Here is a 23,391-nt window from a genome sequence, read left to right on the forward strand (position 1 = left end):
CAAATCCATCAGATCCCTCCTTTGCTCAAAATCCCTCCAAGTTCCCTATGGCTTATCTACAAGATAAAACCTAAAGTTCTCTGTATGGTATATATGGCTCTTGTGATCTGATCCTGTTACCTGTCCAAGCTTAAGGGGTAAACAGAAAAGAGCATGAACCTGAAACACAGTTGGCTCTGGCTGACACCTGATAGGTATAGATATACACAAAATGGGACAAGAGGAATGGGTTGGAGGTGGGATTTAAAAGAACTCACAGATGCAGAATCCTCTTGCGTAAGAGCAAAACCGAGTGCTGTCAGCAAAGGCCCTCTGAAGCTCTATGGTTCCATACTACATGAGGTCTGGTGCCTATGTCTGTCAGTCTTTCACTCCCAGAGAGGCAGCCACCTGGGCAGGCACAGTCAAGAGGGGCAGCCTTGGACCAAGGACTGTCCTAGGAATCTGGTTCTGGGAAGTATAGATAACTCTCTAGACTTAGAGACAAGGATAGTCCAAACCTCCACTGGCTGAAAGTTTGAATATTTCTATTTACCTTTTAGGGAAAGGAAGGTTGTACCACAGAAAATAATTCATGATGTCAGAAACCAGTGATTGCTGGGCGCAGTGGCTCATGCCTGTAATCCCAGCATTTTGGGAGGCCAAGGCGGGCGGATCAACTGAGGTCGGAAGTTCCAGACCAGCCTGACCAACATGGAGAAACCCCATCTCCGCTAAAAATACAAAATTAGCCGGGGGTTGGGGAGCATGCCTGTAATCCCAGCTGCTTGGGAGGCTGAGGCAGGAGAATCACTTGAACCTGGGAGCTGGAGATTGCCGTGAGCCAAGATCACGCCATTGTTCTCCAGCCTGGGCAACAAGAGCGAAACTCCCTCAAAAACAAAAGCAAAACAAACAAACAAACAAAAAACAAAGAAACCAGTAATTGCAAACAGGTTTCCTCTCCAAAGCCAACTCTAGTAAACTGCAGTGGCTGTAGGGGCACTATACGGAGAAAGATTCTAAGATGGAGTATATGCGTCTGATATGGCCATGGAGAAGGGGGTACCCACATCTCTTGGGCCATGAATTTGCCAAATCTTCTCTTAACTATACGACTCAAACTCACCTGCAGCAATGCTTTGAATAAGCAAACACTTCAAATATGTTTCTGTGCTTTTGTGAAACTTAAACATTTTTCCCTGTAATTTTCTTCCTTTTATAAAACTCTAAAACAATGTATACAAAACAAGGAGGAGAAGTAATTCCCCCCACCAAACCTCTTGGTGGTTAAGAGGGGGATAGTGCACCCCCCTCTGCAGGCCAGATGCGGTATAGCTTAGAGGGTTTAGTGCGCCCTCTAGTGTGCCCCGTGGACCAGGCTGGACTTTGAAAAGAGAAACAGAATCTGAAAATCCAGCCGTGAACCCTGGTCCTTGGGTGCTTAGTGATATCCTACCAGGTATATAATGACAATAATCACTTGAGAAATTAATAAGACGTAATAAAAATCTAGAAAACCATGAACAATTCTTTTTTTTCTTTCTTTCTTTTTTGAGACGTAGTCTCGCTCTGTCACCCAGGCTGGAGTGCAGTGGCACGACGTTGGCTCACTGCAACCTCCATCTACTGGGTTCAAGCAGTTCCCCCACCTCAGCCTTCTGAGTAGCTGGGATTACAGGCGCCTACTACCATGCCCTAATTTTTGTATTTTTAGTAGAAACGGGGTTTCACTATGTTGGCAAGGCTGATCTCGAACTCCTGACCTCAAGTGCTCCAGCCCACCTCCGCCTCCCAAAGCGCTGGGATTACAGGCGTGAGCCACTGCTCTCATTTCTTTGTATTTATTTTTTTAATTGTGATTGGGTCTCACCCTGTCACCCAGGCTGGAGTGCAGGGGCGCCATCTCAGTAACTGCAGCCTTGACCTCCCAAGCTCAGGTGATCCTTCCACCTCAGCCTCCCGAGTAGCTGGGACTACAGATGTGTGCCACCATGCCCAGCTAATTTTTGCATTTTTTGTAGAGACAGGGTTTTGCCATGTGGCCCAAGCTGGTCTCAACCTCCTGGGCTCAAGAGATCTACGCACCTCAGCCTCCTAAAGTGCTGGGATTACAGGCGTGAGCCACCGCGCCCGGCCTGGACTCTTATTTCTGAGCCAAGTTATTTTTAATCTAGGAAGCCAGCAAGTTGAATATGTTTAGTTTTATCACTGCTGATACTTCAAGACACAACGAAAGACATTTTCCATTTCTAGTATTCGTAACAGTGTGCACGGTGCCTCTCCAAGGCAAGTAAGTGATTTGTCACTTACTTGATCCATGATTTCTTCTTCTACATCTGAATACACAAAATGCATTCATTACTTTATTTGATCATTGTGTTAATATTCACTGAACATTTCTATGTTCCAGGCACCATGCTGGATACTTAAGATGGAACAGAAAAGAAGACACAGTTTGTGTCTTTCTGACACTTACAGTCCAGTGGGGGAGGGCAGGAAACACCCAGACCACATAGGAAGTGCCAGATGAGGATAAAACAGGTTTTACTCTAAGAGACCATAAACACACATGGGCCTGTGAGGAAATGTTCTGTGTGCTCCTGCTACCCCAAAGCACTGTGGAAGCAGTGATCCGCCATCACTTACCAATACTCATCATATACTCTCGGAAGACAGGACACCAGAACCAAAGTGGCAGCACATGAAGATATGAAGTAAAGCCAGGAAACAGCTCCTTGAAGTCAGAATAATTTGTAGAAAAATTCCCAAAGGCTCCAACCGCCAATATTCCATGGGGGTGAAAACCAAATATATAGTTGTGACTTGGATCCAAATCTTGAGTTTTGATGAGCTACGGCACATTCATATTGAGATTTAAAAAAAAAAGAAAATTCCCTTATTATTTTCCAATGAGAAACAAAAGGACTAGTTTTTGTGTCAAGAGACAATGGAGAACATGACTCATTTTGTTCCCTGGGTTGGAGCTGTTTCCAAATTTCCAAACCATCTTCTGAGCCCAGATTCCTTTATATACAGCCTTCTAGATTTTATCAAGTCAGCTTACAGTTCATTTAGTAATTGGAATCAAATTGCAGCCTTTCTCCCTGCTATGATTTGAATGTGTCCCTCAAAAGTAAGTGTTTAAAAATTTAATCCCCAATGCAACAGTGTTGGAGGTGGGGCCTAATGAGAGGTGATTAGGAATGAAAGCAGAGTTAATGGATTAATGCCATTATCATAGAAGGGGTTTGTTATCTTGGGAATAAGTTCCTTAAAAAAGAATGAATTCAACCCTCTCTTGCTCTTTCTTGGCCTCTCCTGCCCTTCCACCTTGCGCTGTGGGCTGTTGCAGCAGGAAGGCTCTTGCCAGATGCCAACATCTTTGGTATTGGCCTTCCCAGCCTCCACAACTGTGAGAAATAAATTTGTTTTCTTTATAAATTACCTAGTCTTTGGTATTCTGTTTTAGCAGCACAAAACAGACTAAGACACCCCCTCTGAAAAAGAAGCTTGAGATGTATGTGATGAAAACAAATTTCCACTCTCCTCCTAACTCAACATAATACTTTTTAAAACAATTGTACTCACATGAATTGGAAAATAGTCCTTAAAGTGTTTCCAAATAGTCCAATTTTTGATCCAGCTGGATCTCCTGCCTCCTTGCTCTGGGGTATGCCGGTCAAAGTAAAGCCACGTCAAATAAGGGATGTAAAGGAACCAATAGTTGTGTATGATCAGCATCACAGTGATTGCAATGGACATCTGCCCTGTAAGAAAAGAAAAAGTCTCATGGAATCAGTGTCTGTTAGTATCTGCTCGCTGCAGTGGTCCATGGCAGGGGGATTAATACATACAAGATATGTTAAACCGAGCCTCAGTTCAGGTAAGGTAATACAACAAGACAGTGATGACATAGTATTATTTAACATTTATTGGATGCTTACTATATGCCAAGTATTGTGTTATGGACCCTGCCAAGCTATTTTTATTTAATCCTCATATAGCCACATACCAATAAAGTAGCCATAGTACTCTTTTTAGTTTTGAAGGCGAGGTGGAAGGAATGGGTAGAGGAAACACCTGAGCCATAATGTTCTTTCTAAAGAAGAGAAAATGGAAGCTTATAGAGGGGTTGAGTTGCCCAAGCCACACAGCATATAAGTGGTTGATCTGTCTGAATTTAAAGTCTAACTACTTAGTCATAGCTTTACATCAGCTCCCCTCTGTGAATATATGGAAGGATCATCACTGACAGGAGGGATGTGGAGAATTTCCTACTACAGGAAATCCTATCTTCCTATCTTGACCGAGCAACCATTATTCATGTGTCCACAAAGAAGGCCCATTCTAGCAACAAACTTCATTTTCAGGAACTCTACTGTCAGAGACTGAAATAGCAAAGGTGGGACTCTTCAGATCTTAGCATGCATCACTTCTTGCAACATTTGATAATGAGAGAGCAATCCTAATTATTTATGTGCCTAATAACATAGCTTCAAAATACACAGGGCAAAAACTGTCAAAACTTGACTTGGGTGGTATTGACAAGAATGGTTACCTTCAAGTAACACATGTAGCTCAGCTATACGTTTTTTAAATGCCTATGTTATATACTACAATTTAAAAATTACGAAAAGAGAAACATGCTAACAAGAGAAAGAAGATGTACATGAAGACATAAAGCCTGGCACATAGTAAATCTTCACTAAATGCCAGCTACTATGACTATAAGGAGTGCTGTTGCTGCTTTCTCTTCTATAACACACTGTAGTCTCCAATCTGGGGTTCGTTTCCACTCCCAAACTCTTATCTACTGCCAATCAACTTTGTTAAAGACAACCCTGTCCCCAAGTTATCCACCAAAGTGGATAGTAGATAAATAGCACCTTAATCTATTATTGAAATATACACATATCTACTGACATATATGTTTTACCAAAAAGAGAACATTTATTTATATTTTTTCTTTTTCTTTTTTTTTTTTGAGACGGAGTCTCGCTCTGTTTCCCACACTAGAGTGCATGGGTGCAATCTCGGCTCACTGCAGCCTCCACCTCCTGGGTTCAAGCGATTCTCCTGCCTCAGCCTTCCAGGTAGCTGGGATTACAGGCGCGCACCACCACGCCCAGCTAATTTTTGTATTTTTTAGTAGAGACAGGGTTTCACCACATTGGCTAGTCTGGTCTCAAACTCCTGACTTCAAGTGACCCACCCACCTCAGCCTCCCAAAGTGTTGGGATTACAGGCGTGAGCCACCGCGCCTAGCCTATTTATATTTCCTGATACAGATAAATCAATACATGTCTCAGATATATCACTGAACCCAGTCAGGAAACGGACTTGCTGCTCTCTCCAGAGTTGGTTAAAGGTTAAAAGACTGGATGAAAGGTTAAGGGAGCATGTGTCCTCCACACCTCTGTGGGGTACCTGTTTCCTTCTGGACCCGCCAGAAAAGTTTTCATGAGTCCAAAGCACGCTGTAAAGAGTGCCTTCTGCCCTCATTCCTACCAGGTTCATTCTATTTTGCTTCCTTTGCTTTCTTCTATCCAGATCTGAGTACTGATGATTTGCCACTATTGGTTAGTTATTTGTTTATTTTGATAAGATGTGCAAAAAAATGACAGGAAACTTACGTGGGCCTCATTTTTTTGTATTCAAAGTTTGATCAGGTACGTGGGCCTCATTTTTTTGTATTCAAAGTTTGATCAGGTAAGCTACAGTGAAACTGGGAAGGGAAAGAGCAGTTATTGAGTGGAGAGCCATTCTCCTTCCCTGCATATGGAGCATCTCGTTTATTCCTCCTTGCAACCCCCAAGGTACACGTTACTGCCCCATTTTACAGTTGTAGAAACTGAGGCTCAGGACAACATGATGAAACCCCATCTCTACTAAAAATACAAAAATTAGCTGGGCATGGTGGCGGGCACCTGTAATCCCAGTTACTCAGAAGGCTGAGGCAGGAGAATGACATGAACCCGGGAGGAGGCAGAGCTTGCAGTGAGCCCAGATGATGCCACTGCACTCCAGCCTGGGCAACAAAGCGAGACTCCGAGAAAGAAAGAAAGAAAAAGAAAGAAAGAAAGAAAGAAAGAAATAAGAAAAATAAGAAAGAAAGAATAAAGAAAGAAAAAGAATAAAGAAGAATAGATTACGTCCAGCTTCCCTATTCCCTTATTCCTTGCCTTCCCGCCTTCCCTTCCTTCCCTTCCTTCCCTTACCTTCCCTCCTTCCCTTCCCGTCCTTCCTTCCCTTCCTTCCTCCCTCTTCCCCCTCCCCCTTCCCCCTTCCTTTACCTGTCCGCACCCTGACCGCTTCACTCCCCCTTCCCTCCCTGACTCCCTTCCTCTGCCCTCACTTCCCTCCATTCCGCCATTCCCCTCCATTCCACTCCCCTCCCCTCCCTTCCCTCATTCCCTAACTGCAAGAACAAAGAAAGAAGGAAAGAAAGAAACTAAGAAACTGAGGCTCAGGAAATTTGAGTGTCCAAATGATTTGCAGCTGGATCTGCCTAATCCTTAAACCTATGCACTTTTTCACAAAGCCACACTGTCCTCCAGCTAATGGTAATAACACTGTAGACTAACTTATTATAGGTGCATAAGCAGGTTCATAAGCATAAAGAAGCAGGCAAGAGGGAGGTTCTGTTTTCCTTTCTACAAAGATGGAGAAACTGACACCAAAAGCAAACTCACCTAATTTTAATCACAGAATGAGCCAGGAACAGATCCAAAAATAATGTCCCCAAGCTACTAATTCAATATTCCACTAACCGACCTCTGAATACCTGAATACATGCTGCATATCTCTTTAATGCTCATTACATGTTTTGCATCAAAAGAAGAAAACACAGTCAGGAGCAATGGCTCATGCCTGTAATCCCAGCACTTTGCGAGGCTGAGGTGGGTGAATACCTGAGGTCAGGAGTTCGAGACCAGCCTGGCCAACATAGAGAAATCCAGTCTCTACTAAAAACACAAAAATTGGTGGTGTGTGGTGGTGGGCGCCTGTAGTCCCAGCTATTTGGGAGGTTAAGGCAGGAGAATCTCTTGAACCCAAGAGGTAGAGTTTGTAGTGAGCCGAGATCATGCCATTGCACTCCAGGCTGGGCAACAAGAGAGACACTCTGTCTCAAAAAAAAAAAGAAGAAGAAGAAGAAGAAGAAGAAGAAGAAGAAGAAAACACTATAAAAACTAGGTGACTAGATAACTTCTATTTTCTATACATGCCATATATCTCTTTAATGTTCATTACATGTTTTGCATATATAATAGTTAAGATGTAGGTCTGGAATTGAACTGCTAATCGGAATTTGCCACTGACAAGCTTCCTGACCTGGGACAAATTCTATATGAGCTCTTGATCCTCAATTGCGCTGCCAGTAAAATGGGCTTGTGACAGCTCATGTTTCCAAACGCCACAAAGGGAATAAGTAACATAAGGGTGTACAGTGCCTGGCACAGAACTACCAGTCATCAAATGCGAGCCACTGTTATAATAACTTTCTTTACTATTACAAATTTGGAGAATGCAAAATGTAGATGCAGACAGGACATCAGGCAAGTTCCTGTCACTCAACAAAAACTACTTTTAAAATTTTCCTTTTGGACTTTTTTTCCCCTGTGAACAGGTTATGTTTCTTTAATATGGCTGATCACACATTTTTTAAAATTTTGTATTTTATCACTTACAGTTATTTCACATTAGCTGTTTGGTATTACAATGTTATTTTTAATGACTGATCAACATTCCATTGATTGTCAGTGTTAATTCAACCCTTCTCTTCATTTTAAACATCTGTGATTCTAACAATTTTTCTCTATAAATGTAATCTTGCATAAAGTTTCCCCACATTTTGATTTACTTCCATAAGATAATAAGAAGTAAAATACGGCTAGGCATGGTGGCTCACACTTGCAATCCCAGCACTTTGGGAGGCCGAAGCAGGTGGATCATGAGGTCAGGCGTTTGAGACCAGCCTGGCCAACATGGTGAAACCCCGTCTCTACTAAAAATACAAAAATTAGCTGGGCATGGTGGCAGGCGCCTATAATCCCAGCTATTTGGGAGGCTGAGGCAGGAGAATCATTTGAATCTAGGAGGCAGAGGTTGCAGTGAGCCGAGACTGTACCATTGCACTCTGGCCTGGGCAACAGAGCGAGACTCTGTCTCAAAAAAAGAAAAAAGTAAAATACTGGATGGCTAAGCAGAAACATCTTTGTCATCTGATACACTTCGATATTTTGCTATCCAAAGAAGTTGTCCTAATTTAAATTCCCACTCTAGACACTGCAGACTTTTTTTGTTTTAAATCATAAAGAGCATCACAATCGTTTTGTAATCCTTCGATTCTTGGTTTTTTTTTTTTTGTTTTTTTTTTTTTTTGTTTTTTTTTTTTTTTTTTTTTTTGTGAGACAGAGTCTCACTCCGTTGCCCAGGCTGGAATGCAATGACATGATCTCAGCTCACTGCAACCTCCGCCTCTTGGGTTCAAGGGATTCTCCTGCCTCAGCCTCCCGAGTAGTTGGGATTGCAGGCACATGCTACCCTGCCCGGCTAATTTTTGTAGTTTTAGTAGAGACAGGGTTTCACCATGATGGCCAAGTTGGTCTCGAACTCCTGACCTCAGGTGATCTGCCCAGCTCGGCCTCCCAAAGTGTTGGGATTACAGGCGTGAGCCACTGCACCTGATCCTGTAATCCTTTGATTCTAAATGGGATTGAAAGAAGAAAACACTATAAAAACTAGGTGACTAGATAATCTCTATTTTCTATTTCTATCTCATTAAGCAATTCAAGGTAACTTGATTCTTCTAAATTGGAGTTCAAAGAGAAGAGGGAGATATAAAGGTCTACGCCATTACATTGTGCAGCTCTCAAAACTCATGTTGATAACTTCAAAAGTTGTCTAGATTCACAAACCAAGTTGAGTTTAAGGCCTGAATTTTAGCTGAGTTGATTTATCTGTATTCTGGATTAAAAACCACAACTCGGCTTCCTATCAATGACACTCTTTTTTCACTCAGCTCACACAGATTCTACTTTCTCCATATTGTTGAGGAAGCTGTCCCTCACTCACTTTTTTTTTTTTTTTGAAACGGAGTCTCACTCTGTTGCCCAGGCTGGAGTGCAATGGTGTGATCTCGGCTCACTGAACCTCCACCTCCCGGGTTCAAGTGATTCTCCTGCCTCGGCTTCCCAAGTAGCTGAGATTACAGGCACATGCCACTATGCCTGGCTAATTTTTGTATTTTTAGTAGAGGCGGGGTTTCGCCATGTTTGCCAGGCTTGGGGCTAGAACTCCTGACCTCAGGTGATGCACCCACCTCAGCTTCCCAAAGTGCTGGGATTACAAGCATGAGCCACTGCTCCCGGCCCTTTCTTTTTTCTTTTAATTTAAGTGAAATTCACATAACATAAAAAACTAGTGATTCTAAAGAGAACACTCCGGTGGCATTTAATTCACAATGTTGTACAACTACTAGCACCATCTAGTTCCCAAACATCCCCCTTATTTCAAAATAAAACCCTTTACCCATTAAGCGGTTACTCCCCATTCCTCCCTCCCCTCCACCGCTGGCAATTACCAATCTGTAGTCTGTCTCTTTTTTTTTTTTTTTTTTCCTTTTTTTTGAGACAGGGTCTCACTTTGTCACTCAGGCTGCAGTGCAGTGGCGTGAACATGGCTCACTGCAGCCTCGACCTCTCGGGCTCAGGTCATCCTACCACCTTAGCCTCCCAAATAGCTGGGACTAGAGGTGCGCACCATGATACCTGGATACTTTTTGTATTTTTCATAAAGATAGGATCTTGCCATGTTGCCCAGGCTACTCTTGAACTCCTGAGCTCAACCGATCCTCCTGTCTCAGCCTTCCAAACTGCTGGGATGACAGGTATGAGCCACTGTACTTGGCTGTAGTCTGTTTCTATGGAAGTACCCACTCTCAATATTCATATGAATGGAATGGTATAATATGTGACCTTTTGCAGACTTTTGTTTAACATCAAGTTTTTTGTAGACCTTTGTTTAACATCAAGGTTTTGAGGTTCATCCATGTTGTAGCATGTATCAGTACTTCATTCCTTTTTATGGCTGAACAATATTCCCACGTACACATACACTGTAATCTGCTTATTCATGCATCTGTTGATGGACATTTGGGTTGCTCCCACCTTTGGCTACTGTGAAGTGCCACAATGCCCCCATCACTGGAAACTTACTACATGTTTGAAACAAGTAGGGCTCCAGCAAAGTGTATGTGTGATCATTGAATTTAGCACCATCAATAAAGGGACAAAATGACATGATGCCTCCTCATAGGATCTAATGGGAAATACACTCTGTCACCTTAGCCAAGTCCAGGTTGGCGGGGGCACTCTACAAGATAATTGGCTTGGGCTGTTTAAAAATAATCAACCTTATAAAAGCTTTAAAAACAAATAAAAGCTATAGGAACTGGTCTACCTATAAAGGAAAAGTTGAAGACAATTAAGGAAATTTGAATATAAACCATGTATTAAATAAGATTATCGTATCCCTGATACATTTCTTGGGTATGATAGTAGGATTTTGATTATACAGAAAATTCTTGTTTTCAAGCGATACATGCTATAGTATTCAAGTGTTAACAATGTTTACAACTTAGTTTCTTCTAAATTGTTCAGCAGCAACAACAAAGTGTGTGTGTGTGTATGTGTGTGTGTGCGTGTGGTGAGAGGGAGAGAAAGCAAATGTGGCAAAATGCTAAAAAGTTGCTAAATCTGGATAAAAAAGAATATGTTTACAAAAATTTTGATTTTATTATGGTAAGAGCACTTAACATGCAGTCTACCTCGTAACAAACACTTGTGTAAACAAGTGTATAACGCAGTATTGTTAGTTGTAAGTACCAAAAACCGTGTCTGTGACATAATAATATTTGGTCTCTGCCCCCAGTTCCTGGCTTAGGGCTCCTAAAACTATTGTAATTTCCTGATCAACAGGGGTGCTAGGTACATCTTTCCATCTTTTGTTCTAATATTTGAACCCCAGTCCTGATGCTGAGCTTCCAATCCCTTGGAACTTCCTGAATGACAGCAATGTCTTTTCTTCTAATGAGGCAACTCTTGGTGGACTCCAGGATGGTGGCTGGTCACCGAAAGACTAAGCAGTCACTAGATGCTTGGAACCTGCAGCCCCACTCCCATCCTCAGGGAGAGGAGAGGGCTGGAAATGGAGTTAGTGACTGATCATGTTAGTAACTGACCATGCCTAAATGAGGAAGGCTCCATAAAGTCCAGAGTTCAGACAGCTTCTGGGTTGGTGAACACAATCACAAGCTGAGAGATTGGTGTACCCCAACGCCAAGAGGACAGAAGCTCCTGTGCTTTGGAACCTTCCAGACCTCTACCTAGGTACCTCATCATCTATATCCTTTATCATATCCATTAAAATAAACTGCCAAACATAAGTGTTTTCCTGAGCGCTGTGAGCCATGATAGCAAATGACAGAGTTCAAGGAGGAGGTTGTGTAAATCCTTAATTTGTAGCCAGTCAGAAAGAAGCACAAGTGCCAATCTGGACTTGTGGTTGGCATCTAAAGTTGGGGCAGTCTTGTAGATTGAGCTCTTCACCTGTGAGACCTAGCTCCAGGTACACAGCATCAGAACTGAACTATAGAATACGTAGTTGGTGTCTGGAGAGTTGGAGAAGGGTTGGTCCAGCAAAATTAGGGTTGTAAATTTTCAGTTTCCAAGAATTGAAGACTTTTGGCAAGGAGTGGTGGCCAGGTCTGTGGCTTCTGGAAAGCGCTTAAACGCTTACACAGACAATTCCCATACATTAACGATTTTCCCTCTGTTGTCTCTACCCTTTCTGACTCCATTCCACTCACCTAGCTATTTACAATAAGTGAAATTGTTCTATAAAATCTCCATGAACAACCTGCATCAGCCAAAACATTGTGAAAACCATTGAACATTTGTCTACTTGCATTAAATAATGACCGTAATTAAGAAATAATTTAAGACTTTAACTTGTATATGTATTCTTTCTTCCTATTCTCATCCAAAAATTTTTCATATTTTTCTGCATGAAAGCTGTTTCCATACTTATTTTAACCATTTAACATAGTATGGAGAAAGTAAGTAAAATTCAGAGATAAAAACCATTAGCACTTCTTTCCCTTCTTATTCCCAGAGACACTATATTTTTAAAATACCTATCTGTGCCATCTGTGGAACATAAGAATGTAAGTGTAAATTCTTCTGATTTTAAAAATTTCTATTTTAAGGGAACTTGCCTCCCAGAGTTTTTAAGGGTTGTGCTAAAAGACAAATCTCATCAGACCCCTTTGCAGAATTTTGCAGTCTAGTTTTCTTCATATGTGGGTTTATGCTACACTGCTTTTAAAAAGTGTTGCATACAGGGAAATACATTTTTCTTGTTTTATAGCACAGTCAATCTTGAACCTACTTCCTTGCCTGAAGAAGGCAAATAAATTATAACAAACATCTGGTTGAAACCAGCCCCATGTTCTGAATATTTCAGGAAGGTTTCCATAAACACAAATACTCTGTATAGCTCAAACTGAAATCCATGGAGATAATCCATAACAAAAGAGACACACTAGCATTTACAAAAGGCCAAGAATCCCTTGTGTAATATTAAAATGCACTTTCTCAAAATTTTCCAGATTAAAGGAACTAATAAGACAACATAATGTGAAAAGACAAAATTACAGCAAATTTAGTTATGGAGCTAATTGACTTTTATTCACTATTCATGAATCAGGGCAGCCTCCATTCTGCAAAACAGAAGGAGAGCTTTTACTGAGTAATGGTGGAACAGTGGGTAACGTAGAAACAAGGAAAACAGACCAAGAGGGAAGAAAAAGTGGATTGGCTATTGTCATGTCACTTCAGGTTTCTTTTTTATAAAGGTTAAAGCAAAGGCGACTTCCTTATTACACTGACTCAGGCAGACTGGATCTCAGGAACACCGGTCTATTTGGAGATCTTCCTGCTTCCTTGAAGTTTCAAGTTTGATTATGTGGCACATAGGATGAGTGACTCCACTTTGGTTTGCTCGCATCTGCTGGAGCCTAGTGCAGGAGCTCAGTCCAAAACAATGACTGCCCATAATTTCTGTTTAACACAACTAAATACAACATGTGGATTCCTTTGCTATACAGGACTTTAGTAAGAGAACTGTTGAAATATTTTTCTGATTTGGGTAATTGTACTGTGGCTATGGAAGAGAAATGTTCTTGGTTTTAGGACATATATACTGTAATCAGTTCAGTTAGTTTTCTACAAATTAAATTATAAGCTAATTCCATTCAAACAGCAATCCCAGTCAAAATCCCAGGAGGCTTTTTTTGGTGTGGAAATTGTCAACCTGATCCTAAAATGCATATGGAAATTATAAGGACTTGGGATAATCAAAACACCTCTGAAAAACAACAACACCGACAAAGTTTGAAGTTGGAATCAGTTTGAATATCTGATTCCAAGAATTATTATAAAGCTACAATAATCAAAACAACATGGTACTGGCATCAAGATAGATAAACACATCAATGGCACAGAATAAAAAGTCTAGAAATAAACCCATGCATATATGGACGATTGGTATTTCATAAAGGCACAAGGGCAATGCAGTAGAGAGCTGACAGTGATCTTTCAAAAAAGAGCTGGAACAATTGGATTATACATATGCAAAAAAAATGGACTTAGACACTGTACCATACACAAAAATTAACCCTACATAGATCATAGATCTATATGGAAAACCTAAAACTATTAACACCGGTAGGAGAAAATATAGAAGAAAATTTTTGTGATCTTGGATTAAGCAAAGAATTTTTTTTTTTTTAATTGAGACAGAGTTTTTTGCTCTTGTCACCCAAGCTGGAATGCAATGGCATGATCTCAGCTCACTGCAACCTCCACCTCCTGGGTTCAAGCAACTCTCCTGCTTCAGCCTCCCGAGTAGCTGGGACTACAGGTACCTGCCATCGCGCCCAACGAATTTTTATATTTTTAGTAGAGGCAGGGTTTCCCCACGTTGGCCAGGCTGGTGTCGAACTCCTGACCTCAGGTTATTCACCTGCCTCGGCCTCTCAAAGTGCTGGGATTACAGACGTGAGCCACCGCACCTGGCTGGATTAAGCAAAGATTTTAAAGATATGACATCCAACACAATCTATTAAAAACATGGATACATTGGACTTCATCAAAATTAAAACTTCTGCTCTTCAAAAGACACTGTTAAGAGATTGAAAGGATAATCCATAGACTGAAAGAAAAATCTATACAAAGCTCACGGCTGATAAATGACTTTATATCTAGAATATACAAGAACTCTCAAAACTCAGCAATAGGAAAACAAGCAATCCAATAAAAACCAGACAAAAGATTTAAACAGATACTTCAACAAGGAATACAGATGGCAACTATGCAAATGAAAAGATGCTCACGGTCATTAGTCATTGAGGACATGCAAATTAAAGCCACAATGAGACACCACTACACACTTATTAAAATTGCAAAAACTGGGGCTCAGCAACATTCTCTTGGCTCCTGGTGGTCAGTGGGGGAAGCGTGTGGGCAAGTCAGCACTCACCATCCAGTTAATCCAGTCCTATTTGCTAATGGATTATGATCCAATCACTTAAGATTCCTATGCAAAGCATTGTGTGATAGACAACACAGCAGGCTGGCTAGATATTTTAGATAAAGCAGAACAAGAAGAGTTTGGAGCCACGAGACAACAGAATATGAGGACTGGCGAGGGATTCCTGTTGGTCTTTTGAGTCACGGGCGAGGCAGTTTTGGAAAAAAATCTAAACATTTCAAAGACAGATTCTCAGAGTAAATGATTATGATGAGTTTCCAATGATTTTATTTGGCCATAAAGCAGATCTGGATCTTTAAAGACAAGTAACACAGGTAGGACAGAGTTAGTACGGCAACTTAAGGCAGCACACCCAGAAGGGATTAGCAAAGGATAGAATGAATGTAGCTTAAACTTTCCATTAACTTGTCCAAGTAATAAGGAAATTTCAAGAGCAGTAACTTCCTTCTTCACCAGAACCGACACGGAAAGAAAAGGACAAGAAAGGCTGCTACTGTGTCATTTTCTAGAATCCTTTGAGTTTTAGCTATCAGCCTCCAGGAAAAGCCCTCATCTTCTTTTTCTCTCCTTACAGTTTACATCTCATTAGTATCTTTCCAGCCTTAGACAAACGTTAGCCTTAGACCAAACCAAGAAGCTGGTGAGTCCTTTCCATGAAGATAACACAATGGTCATTTCCAGACAAATTTAAAGGAAATGCCGAGGCTGCTTCAAAATTATCTGATTTCATTAAAATATATATGCCAGGCATGGTGGCTTTTTAGTAGAGACAGGGTTTCACCACATTAGCCAGGATGGTCTTGATCTCCTGACCTCGTGATCTGCCCGCCTCGGCCTCCCAAAGTGCTGGGATTACAGGCGTGAGCCATTGTGCTCGGCCAATAAGTATTTTTATATGTTTATAAGCAAGTATACTTTACAACATACCTTGTAAATATGTAAAGGTAAGTATTTAATTCTCATTGTTCATTTTTAACTGACAAAGCATAAAAAGTGGAAACTACAGAAGTTGTGGTAGAACTTTTACTTGCTGGTCTGGTTTTCGTTGTATCCACCTTTGGCCAGTCACATATCTACTCAAGAAACCTTCCCAATAGAGTACAACAGGATGAGACTCTGAGATCATTCTCAGTATCCCCTACTAGAGATTGACTGTTATATCTCAGGTATGAAGCATAAAATTTTAGTTGACAATTAGCATAATTGTGGATGGCTTCTGACTTTGTTTTTTAATTCTGTGGATTGTGTTTAAACAATTCAAAAGCATATTCCTGATTTTTAGATACTAAAATACACAGTTGTCACTTTATTGAACATGTATGAAAGTCCCACAAATTTTTTTTTTTTTTTCTTTCTTTGAGACAGAGTCTCACTCTGTCGCCCAGGCTGGAGTGCAGTGGCGCGATCTCAGCTCATTGCAAGCTCCGCCTCCCGGGTTCACGCCATTCTCCTGCCTCAGCCTCCCAAGTAGCTGAGATTACAGGCGCCTGTCACCACACCCGGCTAGTTTTTTTTTTTTTTTTCGTATTTTTAGTAGAGACGGGTTTTCACCGTGTTAGCCAGGATGGTCTCAATCTCCTGACCTCGTGATCCGCCCACCTCGGCCTCCCAAAGTGCTGGGATTACAGGCATGAGCCACCGTGCCCGGCCAGTCCCATGAAGTTTATAGAGCATACCCTTATATAGCTTCAGGTGCCAGAATTAAAATTGATCTGTATCACAAGAAAAAAAATGCAAAAATTAAATAGACTGCAACGAGTGATGGTAAAGACATGGAACAATTAGAACTCTCATGCGCTGCCAGTGAGAATGTAAAATGATGTAATAGTTTGGAAGAAACTTTGGTAATTCCTGGAAAAGTTAAACCTGCAACTATCATATAATCAAGCCATTACATTCTTAGGTTTACCTATGAATAAAGAAAGTATCTGTTCATACAAAGATCTGTAGGTGAAAGTTCATGGTAGTATTATTCATAATAGCTATGAGCCAAATATTCATCAATAGATGGTTGGACAAATTGCAATATATCCATGGAAGAGAATGCTGCTTAGAAACAAAAAGCAATGAACTACTGATATATATGAGAAACAGCCTCAAAATAATTATGCTGAGTGAAAGAAGCCAGACAAAAGGAGAGCATATATGATGTGATTCCATTTATACAAAACTAGAAAATGCAAACTAATCTGTGGTGACAGATCAGATCATATCAGGCGCAGTGTGGCTCACACCTGTAATCCCAGCACTTTGAGAGGTCAAGGTGGGAGGATCCCTTGAGCCCAGGAGTTCCAGACCAGCCTAGACAACATAGAGAGACCCCATTTGTATAAAAAGAAAGAAAGAGAGAAAAGAAAGAAAGAAAGAAAGAAAGAAAGAAAGAAAGAAAGAAAGAAAGAAGAAGGAAGGAAGGAAGGAAGGAAGGAAGGAAGGAAGGAAGGAAGGAAGGAAGGAAGGAAGGAGGGAAAGGAAGGGAAAGGAAGGAAGGAAGAAAAGAAAAGAGATCAGTGGTTGCTTGTGAAGGGGTGTAGGGGGTGGGCAGAGAAGGAGGGCTTACTGTTTGATTTTATTACTAAATGAAACATTTTGCTACTTTAAAATATATTCCAAGTACTAATAGCTTAAACTCACTTTCCTGGTGGTGGCAAGAAAAATGCATTCTGGAATTTTGATTTAAAGATCTTAAATCTCTAAATTTCTTCACCACCGGAAGTAACTATTATATCAACTCCTTACTTAAAACTTGATAATTAAATGGAAAGAAGATAGCATTTATCCTTTCTTTCCTGTAAAAATTGAATTGTAGGGTAGTCAAATGGTGCTACATGATGAGACAATATTTTTAACTGCAGAAATTCCAGCTAATAAATGAAGAATAAATGATAGAATAAGAAAATCACCATTTTGCAGTTTCAAATAAAACAAGTAATTCAGGCAAGGATCATGACTTAAATCACTAGATGAAAGTTTGCAGCACGCCAGTCATCACCTCGGATTACTTCCTTCCTAGACCCACTGACCAATTGTAGGCACAAATAATGGGACAAGCACACACTGTGTGTGCATCCTGATGTGATGTAACACGAAGTGCACAGCAACACTTGGGAAGAAGTCTTGCCCAAAAGGTTTCATCTAAATCTCATCAAGCATTTAGCTCTAACTTCCATCTTTGAAAAGAAATACAAGGGATAGAGGAACAAATTAACCCTACAAAGAAGCAGACAAACTCACAAAGTGAGACATCCTGCAGGACCCATGTCAAATGGTTTCTTCAAGGCTTCATTGACAAGAAAACAAAGGGGAGACACTGTTCTACACGAAAGACACGAAAACCAAATACAACACGTGGGTCTTATTTGGATTTGAGTTCAAACAAATTGCCAGTAAAAGTGTATTTTGTTTGGGCACAGCGGCTCACACCTGTAATCCCATTACTTTGGGAGGCTGAGGCAGGAGGATCACTTGCGCCTGGGAGTTTGAGACGAGCCAGGGCAACATAAGGAGGCCCCGCCTCTATCAAAAAGAAAAAAGTACAAGAAAAAAAGTGTAGTTTTGGTGCAATTTAGGATATCTGAACTTGGTTTACATGATTTTAAGCAATTTTTGTTAACTACGCTAGGTATGACAAGAGTACTATGGTTACACACAAAATACTAATTTTTAAAATATGCAAACTAAAGTATTTAGTATTAAAATATCTTAATGTGTGAGTTCACTAGACACAAAGGAAACAACAGACACTGCGGCCTACATAAGGGTGGAGGGTGGAGGATGAGGAGGAAAAGCTACCTACTGAGTACTATGCTAATTATTTGGGTGATGAAATAATATGTACAATTCCCACAATGCAAAATTTACCCATGTATCAAACCTGCACATGTACTCCTGAACCTAAAAGGTAAAAAAATTATACAAAAAAGAGATTTGTTTTAAAATATTTTTTGCAAAATAATGGATAAAACGTATACAGCAAATTATTAAATAACTGTAAACCTAGGTCATGGGTATATGGGAATCCATACTTTTCTATTTTCCCTATGTTTGAAATTTCCCACAATATAATTTCCAAGATATGTGATAATACAAAATATGCTCCTGCTAACACAAATGTCAAATGTGCGAAACGTTAAAAACATGGAGGTGAATTGGATCTAGAACCACTGTAGTTTGATTCAAATTAGGCAAAGGTCATTGAGCACCTGTCATGTCTTCATCACTAATCCACTCACATGTCGCGACTTTCCACTACTGAGCCATGTGATCTTGAGTAATTTACTTTGCCTCCTAGTTCCTTCATTGGTAAAATGAGGGTAAGGGGTAGTCACTCTCACTGGGTTGCTGTGAGGATTACATGAGTTAATACTCTAGGAATCTGGTGGGTGGATAGTTCCTATTCTGGGTGATAGTCTAGAAACAGCCATTCAACAAGTATTTGTGTATATCTCGAGTATTTGTGTATATCTCGAGTATTTGCATATATTTTCCACAGGCCAGACACATACTGTGTGTTCCCTCACTGAGCTTGTGAGTAGGACAGCCACAGAGAACTTTCTCAAGTCACCACAGCCATACACAGATATAAGCAATGATAAGTGCCATGAAAGAAAAGAATAGTGGCTATCAGAGATGTGTTGAATGATCAGTTAGGAAGTTGGACTCCAAGTTCAGGCCATTAAAGAGAGCAGTTTAGTGGTTAAAGCAGAGACTGTGGGCAGAATAATTGGGTTTGAAACCAGCTCTACCATGTCCTGCTAGCTGCATCACCTTGAGCAATTTACTTCAGCTCTTAGTTCCCTCATCTGTACCATGAGTGCAGGAATAGTCCTTACCTCACACGGGTATTGTGAAGATTGCTAGTTAATCGTGGATGTTGCTTAGAACAGCACCTCTGGATAAGGTTGTGTGTTGTTACCTCGGTGGTGCTTTGATCCAGAGCAAAACGGGGTGTAATGTTATCAACCCTGCCTCACGGTGTGGCCTGTGAGGACTTAATGAGTTAACATTTTGAATTACTTTTTTTTTTTTTTTGTAAATTCTACCTAGCAGCACAGGTGAGTAACTTGGAGAGTTCTTAAAAGAGGAAAAAGGAAAAAAAAAAAAAAAAAAAAAAAAAGGTGTACAGGCTTCATTCTGAAACAAACAACTTAGAAATTCCAGGGATGAGCAGGGCGCGGTGGCTCACGCCTGTAATCCCAGCACTTTGGGAGGCTGAGGCGAGCGGATCACCTGAGATTGGGAGTTTGAGACCACCCTGACCAACATGGAGAAACCCCGTCTCTACTAAAAAGACAAAATTAGCCAGGTGTGGTGCCACATGCCTGTAACCCCAGTTACTCGGCAGGCTGAGGCAGAAGAATCACCTGAACCCGGGAGGCGGAGGTTGCGGTGAGCCGAAGATCTCCCCATTGCACTCCAGCCTGGGCAACAAGAGTGAAACTCAGTCTCAAAATAATAGTAAAATAATAATAATAATAATAATAATAATAATAATAATAATAATAAATAAATTCCAGGGATAGAGCTTGGGCATCTGTATTTTTTCGAAGCTTCTCCAGTGATTCTCATCTAGAGCCAGGGTTGAGAACTACTGATTAGGCTTTCGAAATGTAAAAGCAGTTTTAAAAGTGTAAAACTCTCCAATGCAACGGGTTTATTACTATTGGCACCCCAACGCTGTACAATCCATGATCTTACAGCATACACGTGATCTTCATTTTCAGAAGAGTTTATGTTTCAATAGAAGGGTCTCCCCCAAATTCCTCTCTCCTCCCACATCACCCCTATGTACTTCAAGAGCAGAACAAATATGAAGAAGAAGAAGAAAAAAACCCAAGTAAACACCTTTGCCCCATCTAATGATTCGGCTCGTGTATGTTTCATGGGCTCAACTTGGGAACCAACTGGAACACACACGCTCCCGGGTCACATTATTTCCAGAGAGAAACCGCTCAACCAAAAGCAATGAGCAGGCTTCTTTACAGAAAGGTACTGCTATGCATCCAGGAAATCTCCAAAACGGTAAAGGGAACACTGCTCTTTGTCAGGAGGGTGGGGAGACGAAGGAATCAGGTTTTAACTACGTAGACATTACTTTTCCATCTATGAATCAACAGTTCGAGAAACGAGTTTGCCAACTTTTGAGGGGTTAAAGTGCTCAAGCGTTGGATGGAGTCATGGTTACATTTTGGTGGATACAGTTGCCAAAAGTCATCGAGCTGTATCGGTATAACTGCGCCTTTTATTGTAGGCAAGGTGCACCTCAATTAAAAAAAAAATAACGCAGGGGAAAATAAAGTTAAACAGCCATTAGCGATGAGGTTCTCGTGAGGAAACAAACCAGCTTCCACGTTAGCGCCAAACGCCCTCTTTCACCTGCCTGCTGTGGCCAACAGGGGAAAGAGGGTTGGAAGGTTCTATGGAGGTTCTGGAATCCGGACCATCCCGAGGGAGGACACGGAGCCCACGCGGCGCTGCCGGGGGGCGGGATCCTTACCCAGCAGCATGAAGTACAGGACCCACTGCAGCACGGCCACCGTTTGCAGCCGCCGCGCCAGCGGGATGTTGAGCGGTGCAAACTCGACCTTCATGGCCCAGCCGGGCGAGGACTGCGCCAGCCACTGCCGCCTGCACCCCCGCTGCTCTGAGGCGCCTGTGGGAAGTGTCCGGCGGCACTGGGCGGAGAGGAGAGGCAGAGGCTAGGCAGCGGGCGGGGACCCAACTTCGCTCTGGGTAGGAGGGCGGGCTCGGCTGAGGCTGGGGGCAGCCAATCACAAGCGCCCCGCGCCAGAGCTGGCCCAGCGCCCTGGCCGCGCAGCCGCGGCCCGGGGCGCATTGGCTGGCGCGCCCAGGCGCTGGCGAGAGCGCGCCGCATGGGACATGAGGGACGGGGAGAGGGGTCAGCTGGCAGCCAGCCCTTGCCAGGTAACGCGGGCTCCTGCCGCCTGGCTGAGGACCTGGGATCTCCACGAGGATCTGACCATTGTTTAGCTGATTGATCACCCAGCGCTTGCCTTCAGCATCCGCCCTTAAACCCACTCCTTCCTTCCAACTCTCTGTGACTGGGGAAGGATTAGTTTGAGGAATCGCTCGCCAGCTGGAGAGAGGAGCCAGACTTGTTTCTTAGCTTATTGACCTGTCCCCCCCCCCCCCCCCCCCCCCCCCGCCACCTCCAGTTTCCCCAGGGAGGGGGAAGAGGACCTGGCTTCCTCACTCTTGGGTCCTCAGATCCCTACAGGAGCTCTGGGAACCTTTCACCCATTCATTCATTCAACCCACATTTATTAAGCACTGGCCACGTGCTGGACACCATCCGGGCGCTCGGATAACCAAGCTGTCAAGCGCGTCTGTATGAAGAGACCACCAACAGGCTTTGTGTGAAGAACAAGGCTGTTTATTCACTTGGGTGCAAGTGGGCTGAGTCCGAAAAGAGTCAGCGAAGGGAGATGGGGAAGGGGTTGCTTTATAGAAGTTGAGTAGGTAATGGAAAATTACAGTAAAAGGTGGTTTTCTATTGTTAGCAGAGGAAGGGGTCACAAGGTACAAGGTGGGGAGATCATAAGACTCATTGTCCAGAAGAAGAATGTCACAAAGTTGATTGATCAACTAAGGTATGGCAGGGAGCAGTCACAATGATAAAATGTTGTAATGTTGGTTAATCAGTTAAGGCAGGAAGTGGCTGTTTTACTTCTTTGTGTTTTTTTGGCTGCTCCAGGCTTCTTGGCTCCTGCAGGCCACCTGGATGTGTATGTGCAGGTCACATGAAGGTTGTAATGGCTGAGCTTGGGCTCAGAGGGCTGATACAAGCTATTCATTGTCTTGTTTTCAGAGTACAGGGAGAAACAGCCATCAGCAAAACAACTACACAATTTGGTGTATAATTACAAGTAAGACCCTACCGTGAATGACCAGAAGATTCCAAAACCAAGACTGCTGCATGGTCAGGGAAGTGTCTGAAGAAGTGCCCTTACTTGAGCTGTAGCCAAATTTAGTTAACCCAGCAGTCATCCAGGCAAAGGGAAACACGTGTGCAAAGGTCCTGTGGCTGAACTCCAAGAAGAGCTCAAAGAGTGGGAGCTTGGGGGACAAGGGTGAGATTGGGGTGACATCAGGTGAAAATGGTGGGTAAGGTCCAGAGCCTTGCAGACTGTGTTTAGGGTTCAAGTTTGTACCCCAAGAGCAATACAAGACACTGAAGGGTTTCAATTATGATATGCTAAATGGATAAATGGATGGCTAGATTCTAAATAGTGCCTAGTCCTTGGGAGCAACCATTGCACTTTATTTATAAATATTAATTACCAGTTGAAAAACTGAAAATGATGAGTACCTGTCAAGTCTTGCTGGAGAGGACTTGGAACAGGGCAAAACAACAGAGTTGGCCCTCCCTTCTCCCACATCCTTGCCCTTTTCTTCTTCAACATTTTAATACAAAGAGAGTTGGATTAAAACAAATAAAAGGGCCACTTGGAGGAGTTGTTTGTGACTTTTTGTATGCAAAACTTGTTTTTTTTTTTTCCTCCTACTTAAGGAGTCACTTTCTTCTTTCCTTTTAGATTTCTTCCTTAAACTTTCCCCCAGTGCTAGGTAGGGACACTATGAACACACACTGTGAACACACACTATGTACATTTACTCATTGACTATTTGTGGAAAGCTTTCTACGTATTAGGCACTGGGTAGGGAACGGAGATGAACTACAATGGTGAATAAGAAAGGTCCCTGTCCTGCTGCAACTCACAGTCTAGTGGGAGAAACAGAAAATACCTACCTACATAGACAACCAAATTTGTGACAGTG

The 23,391-nt window shown here is 42.0% G+C and overlaps 1 protein-coding gene across 1 annotated transcript in view; it reads right to left on the reverse strand.

Moving 5' to 3' along the window:
• Positions 1 to 21,288, reverse strand: part of MOGAT1 (monoacylglycerol O-acyltransferase 1) — a 53,019-nt gene extending 31,731 nt beyond the window's left edge. The window contains exons 1-3 of the mRNA XM_030916988.1: positions 21,089 to 21,288; positions 3,571 to 3,749; positions 2,629 to 2,833 (exon numbers count right to left, since the gene is read on the reverse strand). Of these exons, the coding sequence (XP_030772848.1) occupies positions 2,629 to 2,833; positions 3,571 to 3,749; positions 21,089 to 21,182 (478 nt within the window). The 5' untranslated portion in view covers positions 21,183 to 21,288. The remainder of the gene's footprint in view (positions 1 to 2,628; positions 2,834 to 3,570; positions 3,750 to 21,088) is intronic.
• Positions 21,289 to 23,391: the final 2,103 nt, after the last annotated feature.

The sequence above is a fragment of the Rhinopithecus roxellana genome, chromosome 14, assembly GCF_007565055.1.
Source record: "Rhinopithecus roxellana isolate Shanxi Qingling chromosome 14, ASM756505v1, whole genome shotgun sequence".
Classification (NCBI taxonomy): domain Eukaryota; kingdom Metazoa; phylum Chordata; class Mammalia; order Primates; family Cercopithecidae; genus Rhinopithecus; species Rhinopithecus roxellana.